Consider the following 21417-nt stretch of genomic DNA (forward strand, 5'->3'; position numbering starts at 1 on the left):
GTGGGTTCAATTCCAGACCTGAAGGGCAGCTAGGGGCCATAGTCTCAGTGGTTACACCAGGCTCTATTGGACCAGCAAACCTGGTCCCCACCCAAGGCTATAAATCTTAATGGAAGCAAACTCCCTCATCTTCTCCTGCAGAACAGCTGGTGAGTTCAGACTGCTGACCTTTTGATTAGCAGCTGAATGCTTAACCACTGTGCCACCAGAGCTCCTTATTCAATATATAATAAATAATAAATACATGTAAGAGCTTATATTCTGGTGAAGGAGGGATAAGAAGCAAATAATTGATATATAAAAAGTTAACTAATGGGATTTAAAAAATTACTTTGTTCTCATAAAATTTTTATTAACATGTGAAACTGCATAACAGAATTTCAAATTCTCATGGAATACATACTCTGGAGTCATGAGACTGGATGAATACCCTCAAACTATTGCCTGGAGATAATCTTTAAATTTTAAATCCCATACAAAAGTAATCTCTGAAGTCTCAAAAACCGAACAGTAGTTTAGCTTAATTAGTAAAGAATGCTTGTCTTGAGCATTGTACTGTTTTAAGATCTATATTTATGGGATCAGATTGAGGACAGCAACTCGAAAGATGAGATAGGAAACTTAGGAGGCAGTGAATTTAACCAAATTGCAATTGAACGCATAGACAGGAGCTAACAAGTTTGTGCCTTACAGGAGAAATGAGAGTTGTCTCTACTGAAATACCAGTTTTCAAGTTCCCAGACTCCACTGTCAAGACCACTCCAGCTCTTCTTTTATTTTATAGAATTTTTTATTCTAAGACTGAGTCTGTTTTTCAGGCCCATTTTGGGAATGGGTCAGGAAACTGCAGTCATATGAATTTCCATAATTTGTCCAATAAAGGGAGTCATGTCTAGAGATAACCTTATATGGGAAAGCCTTTTGATGTTTACACCTTTTCCTTGTGTTGAACACTGTACTTATCACTCCAATGAACTTTTCTTCCTCTTCTTCTTTTTTTCACCATTTTCAAACTCAGGGTGAGGAATAGATCTACCTGGGATGACAAAGGGAGCTCTGCTAGCGTAGTGCCTAAGGCATTTGACGGCTAACCAGAAGGCTGGCAGTTCAAACCCACCAGCCACTCCTTGGAAGGAAGGTTGGGCAATCTTCTTCCGTAGTGATACCGCCTCAGAAACCCAGGAGGGGTCGCTGTGAGTTGGATCTAACTCAGCAGTGTGTTGCATTGTTGCACTGCGTTATGACAAGGACACAAAATTTTCTTGGAGAAGTATACATTAGTGCAGACTGTGCCACTGCATAGAACCCACATCAGAGTTTTCAGGGCTATAGAGATAGAGGGTCAATATCTTGTTCCTGTAGAATGAGAAAGAAAGTGCTTAGCCTGGAATAGTATATATGCACACATACACAGAGAGGTATATATGCATAGAATTATATAAATATGTAGATTATCCCAGTTAATCTTCAAAATACATTTAAAAAATTCGTGTTAGACAACTAAAGGACTATGTGAATTTATGAGACCTTTCCCAAGGTTCCACTACTGTTCTGGTTACCTGGTACCCCTCTGACAGGAAATATACCACAAATGGGATGGCTTGGACAAGCAGGAATTTATTCTTACAATTTGGAGGCTTTAAGTCTAAGTTCAAAGTGCCAGGCTCTAGGGGCTGTGTGAAAGCCCCTTGACCTTGGGTTTCAGCTCTGCCTCTTGCTCCCAGCCCACTGAAGCTAGAGGTATCTCTTCACTCAAGCAGCTACTGGCTGCTGAGGCTAACAAGTCCAAGGTCGACAAATAAAATGGCACAGTCCCAATGTTACCAAACCACACGGCAGGCCATTAATTCAAGTCTATTGAAAGTCCCAAGGTTGGCAGAGCATGGCAGGCTACTGAACAACAGAACAGCTGCATGCAGGTTTCAAGCGTGTCATAAGCTAGAGACCATTCCCAAAGCTGTTTCTTATATACAGGAAGCAGACATACCCAAAAGCAGCTACTCAGTTGCTCCAATAGATTACACCATGGAGTCAATTACCAATATCATCATGGGGAATAACTATATCCAGCTGCCCAGCCACTCAGTGAGGTGCAGCCAAGTTGACACACATAACCACCACAACCACTAATGAGTGGAGGAGGCAGGATTACTGCTTTTTTTCCTGCATATAACATGCCCATGTAAGTAATACGCACGCACATATAACACCTATAGCACTCACAGGAAATATGTGCAAGGGGGCATCATACAGTTTGCAAAGAAAAAGCATAATGTACATGTTTTGTGCATAAAAATAAGGTAGTGCTGGGTCTGTGTTTCTCCAGCACTGGTACCCTCTTCTGTATACCGCACCTCCAAAGAAACGACAGGAGCCAGATTCTCTAGAATCATGGGATAAGAGAGACCCCAGGAGATGCTGGTTTTCAGGAGAAACCTGGAGCGTCATAGAAAAACCTTAATACCAGGAAGTATATATTGATACACTCAATCTATGTAGCCATAAATGAGCAGGAATAGATCATGGTAATGGCTAAAACTAAAGTTGAACCACTTCATGATCAGAATATTCTTGCTGGTGACATGATAGTGAATGCTGTAGACAGCTAAGACCCTAGACTTTAAAATCAAATAGAATTCTGTTATCATCCTGATGTCGTTACTGGCCTTTATTAATTTATTAATCCTTTATTTAAAGGATTCAGTTTCTCATTAGAAATAAAAATATTGATACTTGCCTAATAGGAATATTATGGAAATTAAGAACTAGAATTTTAATAAGTTCCTCATTTGATAACATATAAGCATGACCTAGAATTATGTCTCTTAATTTTGTTCTTGCTTCCTTTCTCTGCAACCTGATAAAATTAATAAAAATATAAATTGATTTACTTTAAATATTAATATAATTACTTGTTTTCAAAGAAATACAATAATTTGAAAAAAATCACAAATACTTTTTAAATTTCATATAATCATATAATGAGTATTTCTTCATTATAAAAAGTTTTATTCCCATCTTCATAGTCAGTTAATTTTTTAATAGCTATAATATTCTCTTTAACTGGATGTACTAGATAAAAGGTATTTTTGTTTTTTTAATAGTAATTATCTTTCCTTGGAAATCTGGTCTCTGTTTTCCTAACTATCTCCTATTTTCAGGTGGTTTGTCCACATTAGTTTCACAACAATAGAAGAAGGTTCAGGAGTACTGTTGTGGACTCTTCGACAATGGTTTAGATCAGTGTTTCCTTTCTCCTGGGCAGCCCCACTCTTTCCACTGAGGAGAAAGGGTTCTGTAATCCTCAGAAATGAAGCAAAATCCTACAGTGAGACAGGGAGGCAACTGGGGCTCCTGTGGTATTTCTGCACACAAACTAAAATTTAAAACACATTAGCATTTACAATTGCTCCAAAGGAAACAAAATAATTAAGAACATGAATATGTTTACATGGCATGCACGAAGTTGTAGTAGGGGTACTGATTGTGATGGCCAAAGGATAAAAGTTCCCTTAATCCAAAGATCTCTTACGTAGCCAATGCTTCTTCCTTCCCAATACCTCCAAAGGTCTCATATCCATCCTTTTCCCTCTCTTTGTATCTGTGGACTGATCCAATATCTTGAGGCCCAGAGAGCCAATAGATTCCCTCCAGCCCCTTGTGTAAGGTGTTCACATGAGGTGCAAGTACTTCTTGAATGTGAAGAAAAACACATTAGGGGGTTGTTGTTGTTGTTGTTAGGTGCCATCGAATTGTGTCTGACTCATAGCGACCCTATCCACAGCAAAATGAAACACCGCCTGGTCCTGTGCCAGCTCCATGATCCTTGCTCTACTTGAGTCCATCGTTGCAGCCACTGTGTCAGTCCACCTTGTTGAGGGCCTTCCCCTCTTTAATTGATCCTCCACCTTACCAAGCATGACATCCTTCTCCAGGGAATGTTTCCTTCTGACAACATGACCAAATTAGGTGAGAACAAGTCCACGAGAGCCAATATATGATCTTGAATATATCCCTCCTGAATTTAGAGACCATCTATAGAATAGATTTGATGCATTGAACACCAATGACTGAACACCAGAAGAATTGTGGGATGACATCAAGAACATCATCCATGAAGAAAGGAAAAGGTCAACAAGATAGGAAAGGAAGAAAAGACCAAAGTGGATGGATGTCAGAGAAGACCCTGAAACTTGCCCTTGAGCAGAGAGTAGCTAAAGAAAATGGAAGAAATGACAAGATAAAAGAGCTGAATGGAAGTTAGGGGGTTGGAGGGTGTAAAAGCTGGCTCTTCATTAAGGTCTTTTCAGTTCCCTTAAACACCCTTTCTTGCTCATTTTTTTCCACTAATAGTTCCCTTGAGGCTAGTTGCCCTACCTCACTCAATTTCCTGCAGGACAATCTTTAGATGTTCTCCACTATTCACAGCTGCTTCTTTGCTAAACATCTCTTTCTCTGTTTTCCTTACCCACGTTGTGCCAAAGTTCGAACCTTAGCACACATTATGTATTTCAGAGTTGAATGAGATGGGGCATCTTTGGACTGTTAAAGCTTATACCATACTACAAGTTGTGCACCGGGGCTGCATAGAGGACTTGCTACCTCTGGGACTGTATGGGAAGAGATCATAAAAAATTAATGTGGACAATATGGGAGGAAGTCAGAAACTCAGGGATGACTTGGCTGATGTCCAGGAGTTTTTCCTTGATGCATTAAATTTGAGGAAGAGAGAACCAGCAGGGAAATCGGCCTGTCAAGGGACCAGAAAAACTGGGCCACCTTCCAGCTAATTGTGTTCTGAGGTCTTATGGAATAAGAAATCCTCCATAGGGCTCTGAGTTCCCCCTCTAGTTCTTAAATCTCCCATTGAAGAGGAATCCAATGATTCCTCTTTGAGTCCATAAATGTTTAACAATTTCTAGTTTGGAAAATCTTTGCAAGGTAAGAATTAATGGCATTAGAGGGTGGTGGTGAAGATGGATTAAGTGGCAGGCATTGAAGTAAGTCTGAGTAAACCTTAAGAAGAAAACAGGAACTCAAGATCAAGGATCAATTTGTCTGAAGATAGTCTTCACATGTACTTGTGCTACAAAAATATCCATATACAATACAGAAGTAACGGGACAAGATTGGAGTAGCTTCTCAGAGACAACTACATACCTTGAGGAAGAGAGTCACCAGGACTTCTTTGGCCTCAGGACCATAGTTTTGGGGGACACCAAGCTCAATTGGCACAACATAGTACATAAAAATCTTGTTCTACATCCTTCTTTGGTGAGTACTAACTGTTGTTGTTGTTGTTGTTATGTGCCGTCGAGTCGGCCCCGACTCATAGCGACCCCTCCTTGGGTTTCCGAGGCAGTATCACTACGGAAGTAGGATTGCCCAACCTTCCTTCCGAGGAGTGGCTGGTGGGTTTGAACCGCCAGCCTTCTGGTTAGCAGACAAGTGCTTTTAGCCACTATGCTACCAGAGTATTAACTAGGGTCTTAAAATCTTTCGAACAGCTATCTAAGATGCAGCTATTGGTCTCCTCTCATCTGGAACAAAGAAGAGTGAAGAAAGTCAAAGTCATATGGAAACAATTAGTCTATGGATATGATAGACCACAGGGACCTCCACCTTCATGACCCTGAGACCAAAGGAACTTGATGGTGCTTGGCTACCAATGCCAGCCACTCAGAAAAGGATCAAAATTGGAGATCCTAGATAGAGTGGGAGGAATAAACTTCAAAACACAAAAATGAACAGAATTACTGGTCAGATGGAGATTGGTGGAACTCCCAAGACTATGGCCCCAGGTTATCCTTCAGGCCTGGAACTGGACTTAACTTCGGTAGAATAACTCTCAGCCAAACAGTAGAAAGACCTACAAGCAGAACATCTACCCCAGGGAGATGTACCCCCTAGATCAGTCAACCACGAGACATCAGAAGAGAAGCATTTGCATAGAGGGAAAATGAGCAGACAGCAATACATAGATAAGATGGGCACAGGGAAGGGCCAGTCACCGGGAGGAAAGGTTTTTATAGTTGAGAATTGTGACCAGGGCCATGAAATCAAATGTGCATGAACTGTTGAGAATCAAACAAATCTGCCTTGTAAATTTGCATCCAAATAACAATTAAAATGTTTAAATCAATAAATGAAAACAGGTAAGATTTGAAGAATTTTTGGTTAAAATGACATCAGAACAATAACAGATTTTTATTAGGTATCACAGCAATTATGTTTATTGCAACAACAATAGAACAAAAGCATTATCATCAATATATTCTATTCAATAAAAATTATATCACACAAAAAAAGTGCATATGTATCTCTTTAACACTCATTCCCTATTATACAACAATATCAAATGTACCCTGATGATACAAAACCCATGCGGTAAGAGATGGAAACAACCTAAATGCCCATCAACAGATGACTGGATAACCAAACTATGATACATTCACACAATGGAATACTGTGCTACATTAAAGAATAATGAAGAATACACAAATCAACTCACAACATGAATGAATTTGAAGGACATTATGCTGAGTGAAATAAGTTAACTGCAGAGGGACAAATATTGTATGAGCCCATTATTGTAAAAAGTCAAGGAAAGGTTTACTTAGGGAAGGGAACTCGCTTTGTAGGTTACCGGGGATGGGAGGGACGGGAAGGGAAAATTTCAGACTAGTTAGTTGGGGGTCACATGTTGATTTGGGTGAGGGAAGGGATGGTATGGAAACAGTCCATGACCAATGTGATGACATTGGGGAAAAGAAGGATACTGAAACATGCACATAAGATATAAACAACAGAGGCAAATAATAGTATTTGCAAGATACAGCATTACCACTAACACCAAACACCAGGCTACAGATAAATGCGTAGACAAGTGAGAAGATCAGATGGGGGTCGGCAAACAGGAATATACCCTAGACCAAGGATAGATTTAGCTGAAGATAATCTTACATATGCACTTGTGCTACAAAATTAGTCACACACATTACAGAAGCAACAGAAGACAGAGTTGGAGTAACCTCTCGGAGACAACCAAACACCTTGAGAGAGAGAATCACTGGGCTTGCTGACTCAGGACACCAAGCTCAAGTGGCACAACATAGTGCATAAAAATCTTGTTCTGCATCCTACTTTGATGAGTAGCAACTAGGGTCTTAAAAGCTTTCAAGCAGCCATCTAAGAAGCAACTATTAATCTGTTCTCATCTGAAGCAAAGAAGAGTGAAGAAAATAAAAGGTTTCTGGAAACAATTAGTCCAAGGATATGATGGACCTAGAGACCCGATGAACAAGATGGTGCCTGGCTACCAATGCCAACCACTCAGAAAGGGCTCAAAACTGGAGATCCTGGATAGAGTGGGAGGGAAAATGTGGAACAAAGTTCAAAAACACAGAAATGACCAGAATTACTGGTGGGATAGTCTGGTGGAATCCCCAAGACTATGGCCCTGGATTACCCTTCAGGCCCAGCATTTGACTTATTCCCATGGATTGGCTCTCAGCCCAACAGCAGAAAGACCTACGTGCAGAACAGCTACACCAGCAACCTACTTTAGGGAGATACACCCCTTAGAGCAATCGGCTATGGGGCACCAGAGGGGCAGCATTCACATAGGGGGAAAGCTGGACAGAGGAGTGCACAGTTAATAAGAAGGGCGCAGGGAGGGGGTAGTCACAGGGATGGGCGAGGAGGAGGGTTTGTTATGGTCGGGTATGGTAATTGGGGCATGAAATCAAATGTACATGAACTGTTGAATGTAAAGCAAATTTTGCTCTGTAAATTTGTACCCAAAGCACAAAAAAATTAAAACAAACAAACAGACACTTCATGCAGTGGGTCCTCAAGAGAAAGATCTTGTGGTCAGTTCCCACAAAGATTACTGCCTAGAAAACCCAATGGGGCAGTTCGACTTTGCCCCTTGGGGTTGCTAAGAGGCGAAAATTGACTAAGTAGCCCACAACAACATAGTAGGTCTGAGACAATAAAGAATAAGGAACAAGATCACTGCTTGTTTTCATGAAACTCACACCGATACACAATGTTAGGATATGTGACAACAAAGATGGAAAGACTGCGACCTCTCAAAACAAAATTGAGATGTGTGTCATTAAACTTTGGGCTTGGGTGGCACAAATGGTTTGAGCTCAACCACTAACCAAAAGGGTAACCTAATGATAGAGCAAAGTAGAGACACCACAGAAGAAAGGCCTGGCTATCCGCTTCCCTTAAGGTTACAGCCAAAAAAATCCTGTGGAGCAGTTCTATTCTGTAACACAGGAGTCAGCACCATGAGTTGGAATTGACTCCATGGCAATGGGTTTGTTTTTTTGGTTTATCATTAAATCTGAACATCACGATGAGTTTCTTCAATCATAGAATAAATTTCACCAACACAAAAGAGAACTGTTAATATGTTAGCAGTTATGTCACTTTTATTGTCAGTTCCTGCCACATAGATGAGTAAAAAAAAAACATTATAAACAAGAATTAGCTTATTATTCTGTAAGTAAGAAATACTAGCAAAATATCTCTGCTTCAACACTGAAAGTGGATTTTCAGCACCCTGCATCTCCACATCTGTTAATGGGCGAAGGCTGCTGTGCTCCATAGTGGCAGTCAGGGATCCAAGTTATGGGGGCTCCTCCACCTTTAGCTGCATTGTCTAACAATGCACTCAGAATAAGAACAAGATGGAACATAGGGCAAGAAAACTTGTGCAAGAAACAAAGTATTTCAGTTTTACTGTTTGAATGACCTAAAAAAACTAAGCTTTTCCCTAAGGTTGCAGGGAAAAGGGGAAAAAAAATTATTGTGCATTATTAAAAATAACAGTTTTTGAAAAGATTCTTCAAACAACTCCTAGACTATGGTAGGCAACATTTGGAGGGAGGGGCAGGTAGAACTCTGGACATGAGGGGACATTTAAGTTTATAGAGACAGAATTTGGGGTACACCTGGATAGGAGTAAGAATGTAGTCACTGGGCATCTGGCTGGCCCAGGCACCCGAACACCAGGGGTGCTAGTAGTAGGTACACTGTCATTGGTACTAAGTTTCTCTTCCGCCTTTTTTTCTTTCCGGACTGTAAGAATTTCACTTTCATTTCTCACTCAGCTCCTCCCTAAGAACTCTGGTGTGTGATTCCGAAGTACGCCTGCCCCTGGCCATTTTTCCTCTGTTCTACGTTGAATTCGTACTTCTCCACTCAGGACAGAAGGTGGAGGCAGTGGATAAGAAACTTCTGCAAAATAAAGTGGAATGTGCTTGGTGAGTTTAAGTTTGAGAAGATGCTCTGAAGGGAATAAAAAAGCAGTTGCAGGCTTCCTGCTGTTAGAGCCAATTTAGGGGCAGATTGAGTCAGGGGAGGGGCGGTCTGAAAGATGGGAAGTTTGAAGTAAAACCAGGAAACCTACGGTTCTCTGGTTAATTCGGACTCATAGCGAGCCTATGGGAGCTCTGGTAGCGTAGTGCCTAAGGCACTTGACTGCTAGTCAGAAGGCTGGAAGTTCAAACCCACCAGCCACTCCTCGGAAGGAAGGTTGGGCAATCTACTTCCGCAGTGATACTGCCTCGGAAACTCAAGGAGGGGTCGCTGTGAGTCGGTCTGACTTGACAGCACATAACAACAGCAACAGCAAGCCTATATAGTACAGAGTAGAACCCCCGGTAGGGTTTTCAAGACTGTAAATCTTTAGGGAAGCAGAATGCCTCATCTTTCTCCCTCTGAGAGTTTCTGTTTTAAATTTGAACCACCGACCTTTTGGTTAGTAGCCAAGAGCTTGAACCATTACACCATCAGAAGTGAAGGAAGGGCAATCGCAGGAGGCAGACGTCAGGCCGGCTGCTCTGTCTGCGCGCTGAGGCGGTCCCACGGCCTGCAGTCGTTGCAACTGCCGCGGTCGCCGCAGTCCTTGGGGGCAGGGAACCGCGGGTTGCAGCCGGAGCCAGGCCGCGACGCCTAAGGGCCAAGGACAGCCATCTACCGCGGCCTTTTCTGAGTCGTGAGTTTCTAGCTCTGTGATTGGGGAATGTCGGCAAACGATTAATCCCGAGGGAAACCCCGCGACCTAATAGCCTGCCTCCGCATGTGTGTATCTGTGTGGGGGGGGGGGGGGGGCGGCGGGTGTCGTAGATGGTGGCCGGTGCCCAGCTGTCGCTCTTGCTCGGGCTGCAAGCCCAGGCTGCCCCTCTCAGCAGAAGGGAAAACTGAGGCGCAACCTGAGAGGGGACTTGCCCAGGTTCCAAAACCGAGAGTGATTGGCGGGACTAGGATTTGGGCTGAGTTCCAACTTGAACAGCCTAGGAATTATTGAGACATTTGGGGTTTTTAATGTTAAGGATTTCACCTGTTTCCAGCCAGTTCCCGGCAGCCTGATGGTAAGGGCTGTTAACAACAGCGACAAAAAACCCAAACCATTTAAAAAATTCCCAAAAAGTCCAGGAAGCTGTAGTTCTCTGAGAGTTGACATAAAAAAACGACCCCACTCCCTACCGGACGGTTCCATTAACCTTGGAAGCGAAAGCAAGTTGAGTTTGGTTCACTGCCCCTCTCTCTGAGAGTACAGGTTGCAACCACATGGGTTATTCCATGCCTGTCCATACTTAAGGATCCATGAATTGTAGAATCTGGCGACTTGAAGGAAACTTAAGTCACGTGCTTAGTTTAGAGGTGTGCACAGGAGCTGCATCTAGCACTGACTTGTGGGAGGAGCCAAGAATCCATCCAGAGGAGAGGATGCTTGAGTGGAGTTTGAGGAATGAGCAGGAGTTAGTGACATGGAGGAGGAGAAGGACATTTCACCTGTATCAGGATATAGCTTGGCCCAGGTGATGAAAAAGCCTTTTTGGTCCTCAAGTTGTAGACCCTGGTTAGTGTAAGGGGTTTCATGAAGGTGGTGGCTCCATGAGCCATGAGAATAGAGAGGTAAGCAGGGCTACATCTATCTGCTGACCACCTGTGCTGCTGTAAGAGATTTGGGTTTTGTCCAGAAAGGTCTGGAAGCTGCATTTGGTCAGACCTGTATCTTAGGTCATGTGCAAAAGTACTGGTGAGAGGCCACACTAGAGAGGGAGGTGGATGGAGTATCCCTGGGGGAATTGCTGAGGGCTTTGAAGACAGTTGCAGTGGGAAAGGAGAGGGTAAGAGAAAAGATTTCAGAGCTTTTAGTAGCATAGTGCCTAAGGCATTTGATTGCTAACCAGAAGGCTGGTGGTTTAAACCCTCCAGCCACTCCTCAGAAGAAAGATTGGGCAATCTGCTTCCATAGACCCAAAGAGGGGTCACTATGAGTCAGGACCTACTTGACAGCAGTGAGTTTGGCTTTTTTTTTTTTTTTAAGGGAGGTAGGATATACCACACATAGTGTCTGTACACTGTACATGCTAAAGGGAACTTGGTCTCTTGAGTTTCCCAGCATGAAGAAATATTCAGCTCTTTATTTAAAAATAAATAAATAAAATGCAGAAATTTATTTATAGACCATAATTTGAGTCCCACTTTATGGGGAAGTTGTCATGTATATCAAGGCTGTTGAAATACGAATGTTTAAATAAGTATATGATTTAAAAAAAAAAAAAAAAAAAAGTGAAGGAAAAATACCAGTTTTTTTCCTGGCTGAGTGTTCTGGTTTTTTCCATTATTTCTCCAGGCTGAGTCTTCCCCCATCCCATTCTTATTCTATAGTTTAGATTTTGTTCTTCGAGGAGAGCACCCAATATCTTCTTTTTCAGTGGCAGAAAGTCCTTTTCCCACCTCCTCCTTAGAGGTGCCTGTGATGGGGACCCCCCATTTCCTAATGTATGAAAGCCCAGGCCTCTGGTCCAGGGCCAGCAGAGATGAGAGCCCGTGAGAGGGAATAGAGTTTTAGGGGCTAATCCTTTCGCTCTTCTCTCGGTCCTTTGTGCTCTGGTCTCCATAGTCTCTCTGGTAAATTCCCAGCCCCTGGACTTGCCTGGAAGGAGCCCTCGTGGCCCAGTGGATGAAGTGCTAGGTTGCTAAGCAAAAGGTCAGCAGTTGAAACACACCAGAAGCTCCTAATGATTGGTGTCTTGTAGCTCTGATTTTTCAAACATTTTCTTACATATTTTTACCTGGTTGAGTATATGGATCTTTTTTACTAAAAACTTTTCATAATACAGAATTTATTTCTCCAAGCCCAACTAAACAGCAGCAGTGAAATATATCACATTTTGCAGTTACTTTTCAATTTCACCAGAGATGAACTTAACAAATGTAAAATTTTCTAGAAACTGACTCCATGCTTCCCCAAAAAGATACAGATTGAACTCATCACAACTTTGTATTTGAGTATTTTTTATAATAAAATACTGGGGTGGGGGGAATGATGTAATCCTTGAAAATATTGCACAGTTCTGAAACATATTGGCTAATATGTACCGAAAAATACATAGGGTCTCCTGTTACTTCAGCTGTGGGATAGGTGTTAGACATTGCAGAGTCAGCTGCTTGGCTGCATTGAAGTTCCTCTCTATAAAGGACAGGAAGAAGATGAGAGAAGTTGGAGCCTTCCTCTCATCTGCATTCAGTGTGTTCTGACATAAATAGACAGGGTGGGCCCCTCTGATAGGAGAACTTACAAAGAGAGTTAACTGCAGTATAAGAATGAATAATACTGACATTAGGCCAAACATCCATGCTGAGTAAAGATCATGTGTAAAAGCCCTGAAACATCAGTGTGTTGGTGCTTTTCTTATTGAGGATTTTATTATTATTATTATTGTGATTAGGGTGAAGATTTACAGAGCAAATTCACTTTCCATACCACAGCTCACATATACTTTGTCTCATGTCATTGACCACAGTTTACCACAATGCAATAGCTCCCCTCCTACTTCCTCCCTATAGTTACCTCTTCCCAGTATCTATCCCTCCATGCACTCCTGCCCCCTGAGCTGTCTCCCTGTGCATAAGCAGCCCTTCTTTCTCCCATGATTGTTTTCTCCGAGGAGTGTATCTACCGCAGGTAAATGTTCAACTCATATGCCTGTCTTTTGTTTGGCTGGAAACCACAGGTGTGGGTTCATTCCAGACCTAAGGGCAGGTAGGGACCATAGTCTCAGTGGTTCCACCAGGCTCTATCAGACCAGCAAACCTGGTCCCCCTCCCCCCCTTTTTTTTCCAAATGATTTTGAGTTTTGTTCAACATTGTTCTCCCTCTCTATCAAGGATCTCCTACATAGATCCCCCTCCAAATGGATGACAATGATAGCCAGGCACCATCTAGTTCTTCTGGTCTCATAGTCATATAGGCTGCAGATTGGATGGTGTACCAGTCTCTAGGACTAATTATTTCCATGTATTTTGGTTTTCTTCGTTCTTCTTTGCTCTGGATGAGGAGAGACCCATCGTTGCATCTAGATGGCAGCTTGCTAGCTTTTAAGATCCCAGTCACTACTCATCAAAGTAGGAGGTGGAACAATGTTTTGTATAGTATGTTATGCCAGTTGAGCTTGATGTCCCCTGCAACTATGGTCCCAAGCCCACAGGTTCAACTACTTGGTCCCTCTTGGTAGCTGGCTGTGACCAAGCAGTAACTACAACCTTGCCCCTTGTCAGTTCTACTATACACCTGGGAATTTTGAGGATTTATTGGACATGAGAAAAAGTGCAAGGATTGATGGTGTGTCACACAGGATCTTGTTAGGAAGGGCCTCAGGTTTTCCTTCTCTCCAGTAAAAGAAAAGTAATCCTTGCACAAAAAAGATGGAATCTGTTATGAGACATGAACTGGGATTAATGTGTGAAATTAGTATTGAAAGCTCTTTTAATTCAGGTGACTGAACTTTCCTTGTTTCTCTTCTCTTCTTTTTTACATTTCAGTTTATCAGTCTTCACCTATCCTCCATTTCTGCACAGCCATATCCTTATTCTTGTATTTTTTAATCTGCCTCTGTCAAAGGCCCAGCTACTCAGGAGTCTGTGAGCAAGAAGAAACTCCAGAGTCAGAACAGAAAGAAGCCAGAGAAGAGTAGCAATGGAGTCATCAGTCCTCATGAATCTGCATGAAGAGGTGACCTGCCCCATCTGCCTGGAGCTCCTGACAGAACCCCTGAGCCTAGACTGTGGCCACAGCTTCTGCCAAGCCTGCATCACTGTGAACAGCAAGACGTCCATGGCCAGCTCAGAAGGGGAGAGCAGCTGTCCTATATGCCGGATCAGATACCAGCCTGACAACCTAAGGCCTAATCGGCACCTGGCCAACATAGTGGAGAGACTCAAGGTGGTCAAAGTGACCCTGGAGGAGCAGAAAAAAGATGTCTGTATGCGCCATGGAGAAAAACTCCTGCTCTTCTGTGAGGAGGATGGGAAAGTCATTTGCTGGCTTTGTGAGCGGTCTCAGGAACACCACGGTCACCACACATTCCTCATGGAGGAAGTTGCCCAGCGGTACCAGGTAAGAGACCAGTATGGAAGAGTGCAATTCAGAAAATGATGCTTGGTGGCAGTCCACATCTTCCCTCCCTACTTTAATTTATCATCACAGACCTGAAACTTGCTGTTTCTTTGCATATGCTATGCTAACCTTCGGAGACTTGAGGGATATTTTTGTGTATTCCATTTTAAGTAATAGGTGTGTCCAGATTATAGACTCTTGGCCAAAAGTAGATAATTTTGTACCATTTACTGGATGAGTGAAGATTGGGTATCTGGATAAAACTCCGATTGCCCCAGCTAGTTGGTTGATGGGGAGCTTGGTAGTCAAGAGAAAAGGACTTTCAGTGCTGCAAGACTGGATCTTTTTCTAGACTAGAGAGAATAAGGCTACTTTTGATGAGACATAGGTGACTTCTGTCACCTGGGGCTTAAAGAATACATTTACATCCTCAGATTTTCTTCTAAGTCATAGATTCTAATTGCCAACCTCACAGCTTCTGCAAACTATAGTCTCTTCTGAGAGCATCCAGGTATCTCTCTTAACTTACCTTCTATCCAAGTACTAAGAAAGCTCATAGCTTGACACTGGTGTAATTTTTTTTTTTTTAACAGGCTAAACTAAAGGCAGCTCTTGAAAGGCTGAGGATGGAGCAGAAGAAAGCTGAAAAAATGGGAGGTGACATTAAAGGAGAGAAGGCTTTCTGGAAGGTAAGAGGAGAATCTTGTTCAGGGGGTTCTGGGTAGGGACCTAGCCTCAAGCAGGCCTTTTCCTCTTTACTTCCTGACAGTAAATGAGACTGGATGGATAGCATTTGATTAATATTCTTCTTCACCTAAGAGCAAGTGCAAGGGTAAAACATGTGGCCGCTACCTAAAAGGTTGGCAGTTCAAATGCACAAGCTGCTCCATAGGAGGAAAGACCCGCCCATCTGCTCTTGTGAGGACTACAGCTTAGGAAACCCTATGGGGCATTCTCCTCTGTCCTATAGGTCTCTATGAGTCAGAATTGACTTAATGGCACACAAAAACTTCTTCATCTCTTCCCTGATCAGAGATGGGGCAGGAGAATGAATATGTCACAAATGAACACATATATTTGGAGTCAGAGATATAGAGGGACTCTCTGCTGAGGAAGCCTGGTGAATCCTGTGCCCATTCCTGTCACGCTGTTTGAGGCAATGATTCCTCTGAAGGCAGACATTTGGCATGGGCCATGATTCCAACCTCAGGGTACAATGAGCTAAGGGTAGGATTGTGGGGAAGTGGTATCTAATGCAGGGAGGCCTGAGTGTCTTAAACAGCTGTGTGAAAGCTAGGCCTCACTCTGGCTCAGGATGGACCTCAATAAGGCTGACTAGTGGTCATTGTTTTTGGATATGAGGAAGGGAAAAAGTAAAGCAGTTAGCAGTTGCCTCATAAATTGCTGCCCTGCTTGTATCACACCTCCCTGTGAGAACTCCCCAGAGAAAATAGTTCTCTTACTGGCTCCTAGACCTTGGAAAAGTAAGCTGTCTTCCACATAGACTGACTGTCTCTCTCTTTCTCATCTCTAAAGAATCAGATACAGACTGAGAGAGAAAATGTCCAAACAGCTTTTAATCAACTGAGAAGTTTCCTGGACAGTGAAGAAGAGAAGGAGCTACAAAAACTACAGAAAGAGGAGGAGAGTGTTCTGAGTAACCTAGCAGAGGGTGAGAATGAACTGGCCCAGCAGAACCAGCTGATGGAAGAGCTCATCTCTGATCTGGAACATCGATTACAGGTGTCACCAATAGCGATGCTGCAGGTATGACTTGGGATGGTGCCTCTCCCACATCTGACATTCAGGGAAAATGAAAACTTCAGTTTTCTTCTCTGTCGCTGGGTTCCTTCTGGTAAAATACTACGTTTCATTGGCCCTGCAGTGTCCCATTCCTGCTTTGATTTCAATAGTAGTAGGAATAACTGGGGAACTCTGGTAGCGTAGTGCCTAAAGCACTTGACTGCTCACCAGAAGGCTGGAGGTTCAGCCACTCCTCGGAAGGAAGGTTGGGCAATCTACTTCCGTAATGATACTGCCTCGGAAACCCAAGGAGGGGTCGCTATGAGTCAGATCCGACTTGACGGCAGTGAGTTTTTTGGTTTAGGAATAACTGAATGCATGAATATTGAGTGAAAGCCCAATCATCCTTAAATAATGAAGGGTAGTGCAAAAAACTGACATTAGAAGATCTACTGTATCTAATTTATCTGTGATCTTTTTTTCTTGTATCCTCCTATAGATTGTTTGTTATTAGTGATAGTGCAGTATTGTGTATGTAAAAGTGTTTACCTTTGTTGTCTGTACTACTTGTGAACCTCTCCACATCTTCCTTTTGTTATCTGTGATCTTGTGTTTAGTATTAGTCATGCCTCTTAGTCTCAGATAAACAAAAGGTTTTTGCTCTCTCCTCCGTGTGTTGGCTCCTGCCTGGGTCTCCTGGTTCTGCTGGTGCCATTTTTCTGCCACTGCATCTCACTATCTGTGCCGTCTCTGGTGTTACAATTTTCCTCAGCCCTCACTAGAATTGTCTTTGATACCCCTAATTCCAGTAACAGTCTCTTCGAGACAGTCTAAGCCTTTACTATTAGCACCTTACAACTCTTCCAGCCTCTACTCATTACTTATTCCTAAACTACTTCCACATTTTAGGTATCTGTTAAAGCAGTATCTCACTCTCTGTGTAACAAATACTGACTTAGTTCTCTGTTGTTGTTGTTATGTGCCATCGAGTTGGACCCGACTCATAGCGAACCCTCCTTGGGTTTCTGAGGTGGTATCACTATGGAAGTAGATTGTCCAACCTTTCTTCTGAGGAGTGGCTGGTAGGTTTGAACCGCCAGCCTTCTGGTTAGCAGTCAAGTGCCTTAGGCACTATGCTACCAGATCTCCTAACTCTAGTGCTGCTATAACAGAAATACCACAAGTGGATGGCTTTAGCAAACAGCTTTATTCTCTCACAGTTTAGGAGGCTATGAAGTCCAAATTCAGGGTGCAGACTCTAGTGAAAGGCTTTCTCTGTGTCTCCTGGTTTTGGGGGATTCCCAGTACAGGGACCTCGAGTCCAAAGGATTTGCATCCCTCTGGGATTGTCTTTCTTGGTGGTCCCTTTCTCTCTATTCTCTTCTCTCTCCTTTTATGTCCTATAGGAGCTCTGATAGCATAGTGCCTAAGGCACTTGACTGCTAACCAGAAGGCTGGCGGTTCAAACCCACCAGCCACTCCTTGGAAGGAAAATGGGGCAATTTACTTCCATAGTGATACTGCCTCAGCAACCCAAGGAGGGATCACTATGAGTCAGATCCAACTCGATGATCCAACTCGATGGCCCAACTCGATGGCAGTGAGTTTGGTTTGGTTTTAGAGACAGGAGTAAAGGTGTTGTATATGACCCTAATCCTCATACTATTGATTGGCTTATCACATCAGGGATCATTGCCTAACTGCCAAGCCACTGAGATTCATGGCTAAGCCAAGTTGATACATATTTTTAGGGGACACAATTCAATCCATGACAGTGGGAATGAGATAAAATGTTGTAAATGGGGAGGACCAATCACTCCTTGACTCAGGTTTTCTCCCCTCTCCTAGGATGTGACCGACATCATAAAAAGGTATGTTTGGGTGACCAGGGATGATCCTTTGGTGCTGCACAGAGAGGTTGGTAACCATGAAAGTCATCTGATGGTCAAGCAGAATGAAAAATCTTCAAACAAGAAACTTTTTTCTTAAATTTCTGGTCACAAATCAGGTTTGAGTGTTCCATAACTATTAAGAATGGAACAGATTCTATGGTAAAGAATTCGTGTGGTGGGAGATCACAGAGTTGAGCCAGTGGCGGTAGTAGGGATCAGATACTATACTATCACATCCCTGTGACTTCACTCATTTTTATCACTTTCTGTCCCTGCATCCAAGACGCTCTGGTGTCATAGTACCTATGGCATTTGACTGCTAACCAGAACGTTGGTGGTTCAAAATCACCATCTGCACCATGGAAGGAAGATGGGGTAATCTACTTCTGTAAAGAGTTACTGTCTTGGAAACCCAGTGGGGGTTGCTATGAGTTGGAATCAACTCGATGGCAGTGAGTTTGGGTTTTTTGTCTCTGCATCCAGCTCCAGTTCCCACATTTTACTGATGTTTGCCTTATTGCAGGAAGAAATGTCCATGGCAACAAATTCTTTATATTTCTCCTTTAGATTGTCAAAAACAGACTCTAGACAAGGGGAATAATGGTTTGGCCCTGATACAAATAATTGAGCAATCTTAGTCACCTTAGGAAGCTGTATGGCAAGGTGACCCCCTTATGTTCAATAATGCACAACTACTTGAAAGCATCAAGCTCATCACAAATGATTTTCAGACTCCTTTTAGTTTATAACTTCTCCCTTCCCAAGTGCTTGTAACTTTTCCCACAAGAACCTGAAAACTCAAATGTTATTGTGAGAGCCTTCCTACTGAAGGATCAGATTTTGAAGACACTTGGGACTCATCAAATAGGATCGCCATACTTCATATGTCCCAAATCCCAAAGAGACGGGTTCTGTAACGTCACTTTCTGATCATTTCCCCCGAAACTTACATCTATGGCAATGAATTTCCACACATTAAATTTTATTTTGTAGAGGTAGCAAAGTGATTTTCTTAATTTTTAATCCATTATTTCACATAACTCCATATGATTTCTACAAGGTGAGAGAGGGGGCTAATTATTTTAGAAAAAAGAAACTATACTCCTGAGAGGTTAGCCTTCTCAAGGTCTTACAGAGAGACAGTGGGAAGGTAGACATGAGCACATGTCTCCTGGCTTTCATGTCAGTTGTTTCCCTTCTCCTCTCTCAGGCTCTTCAAGATTGAGTACTCAAGTACATCAACTGGGTGGGAAGAGGCACTGGTGTTGAAGGGACATGAGGTCAAAAGTGAGGGAGTCAACTCTTGTCTTCCCTAGGAGTGAGACCTTCACCGCGAAGAGGTCAAAAACTTTTCCCAAGAAACAAAGGAGAGTATTCCAAGCTCCAGAACTGAAGAACATGCTGCTAATGTTTAGAGGTCAGAAGAACCAGAAGGATGTGGGGTTCTTATGAGTAAGGATTCTTATGAAGGCAGGGGCTAAATCAGAGACAGAGTGCAGAAGAGATGAGTAAGGAGAGATATTGTTTGTTCATGATGTGGTCATATTTAAAGGGGAATGTTTGGGTGTCTCTTCCTCTCAATTATAAGTCTGTTGCCTCATTATTCCCCTCTCTTAATCTGGAGAGAAAATAGATTTCAGTGCTGATTCTTTGGCTTATATTCAATATCAGGGTGTCTTTTGTCATTTCAGAGCTGAAAAATGCCCAACGCTACTCAGGTAAGGAGAAATCACAGAATTTTCAGTCTACCCCATTCTTGTCACCTGTCATAATTGTGTATGCTCTAGTAGATCTCACACCTTGATGCCCTGTGTCCTCTCCCAGTACACAACTACATATTACATTTCCGCAGCATTCTACCTCTCCCTATGACACCTAAACAAAATTCTTTCCAATTCTCTGTCACTGGCTTCTCAAAATCCCCCTCCTCATATAAAAAATAAATCTACTTCATATCCTTCTACCCTGTAATTGTCTTACAGTAAACATGAGACTGAAACCAATCAGCCCGTTTTCGAATGTTGCCATTTCATACGATGGAAGACAAGCAAGAATTGTACCTAAATCTTGGTATGATAATAATGGTGATTATGGTGTCATGGGCTGCCTGTATATTAGATCAGGGAAACACTACTGGGAAGTGGATGTATCTGGGAAAAGTGCCTGGGTCCTGGGGGTATATGATTACAAAATTACTGAATCCCCTACAAAATCAGGTGCATTTCAAAATGATTACTCCAAATATCAACCTCAGAATGGCTACTGGGTTATAGGTTTACAGAATCAATCTGAGTACAGAGCTTTTGAGAACTCTTCTTCCATTAATCCCCAAGTTTTGTTCCTTTCTCTAACTGTTCCTCCCCGTTGTGTTGGTGTTTTCCTAGACTATGAGTCTCGTACAGTCTCATTTTTCAATGTCACAAACCCAGGGTTCATCTACAAATTCTCTAAGTGTTCTTTTCCTGAGACTGTTTGTCCTTATTTCCATCCAATGAAATGTAAAGTTCCCATGTCCCTGTGCTCACCTAGCTCCTGAACCATCTTTCACCCTCTGCACTTCTGTGGAGTGCCCCTTTCCCTGAGACCGTCTGTTGCACCTGGATCACATGGCCACCATTCTGACCATCTCCTTGCTATGTCCCTTCGTCCCTTGTAAATGTCCCTCACTCATCAACAGAATGTACAATTTTCCTTGTGCCTTATACTTCCCCATATCTTATTTGATTAGGAGAGAATCCTAATTCAACACTTTTCATATTCACAAGCAAAAATGACTAATCTTTCCTAAAAAAACAGAATTGGGGTAATCCCTCTGCCAACTCTTAACTCCCTTATTTCCTCTGTCACTTACCTGAGATGAGGCAAAGCTTGTCAGTCATCTTCTATCATAGACTATGTATAGGAGTCACTCCCTTAATAATAAGTCATTAGCACTGTGTCAGTTTATCCATGATGTCCATATTCATAAAAAATTTAAGGAGAAAAGAGTATAAATAATACATGTACCAAGAGTGGAAGTTTTGTGTCCAGATTGTCTGAGTCTGAATAGATGCTTAAATGGTTGTGCTTATTTTCTAAAAATCATTTTGTGATAAAAGCTGTACCTAATACTTAAAATCACTGTAAAAATCTAAATATTATTAAATGTAAGCCACCTGTCTCAACTTCATATTAAATATTTGTTCTACTTATTACTGAAAATTATAATGTGTCAATGTTCCATGCGACTAGTTTGTGCCTGTGACTACAGGTGACTAATTAAATCTTATTTTTGTGGTCCCAGACACTGCTTTCAATATTCCAACTGTTTTAGATTTTATATATATATATATAAAATCTTATATATATATATATATA

The 21417-nt window shown here is 42.2% G+C and overlaps 1 protein-coding gene across 1 annotated transcript in view; it reads left to right on the forward strand.

Annotated features, from left to right (window-relative positions):
• Window positions 1-21417, forward strand: part of LOC103208437 (E3 ubiquitin-protein ligase TRIM22-like) — a 79948-nt gene that overhangs the window by 11088 nt on the left and 47443 nt on the right. The window contains 5 exon segments of the mRNA XM_007954148.2: window positions 2217-2232; window positions 13945-14425; window positions 15019-15114; window positions 15962-16192; window positions 18017-18039. Coding sequence (XP_007952339.2) covers window positions 2217-2232; window positions 13945-14425; window positions 15019-15114; window positions 15962-16192; window positions 18017-18039 — 847 coding nt within the window.

This window comes from Orycteropus afer, unplaced genomic scaffold (assembly GCF_000298275.1).
Source record: "Orycteropus afer afer isolate SDZICR_OR568_19922 unplaced genomic scaffold, OryAfe1.0 scaffold00014, whole genome shotgun sequence".
NCBI classification, from domain to species: domain Eukaryota; kingdom Metazoa; phylum Chordata; class Mammalia; order Tubulidentata; family Orycteropodidae; genus Orycteropus; species Orycteropus afer.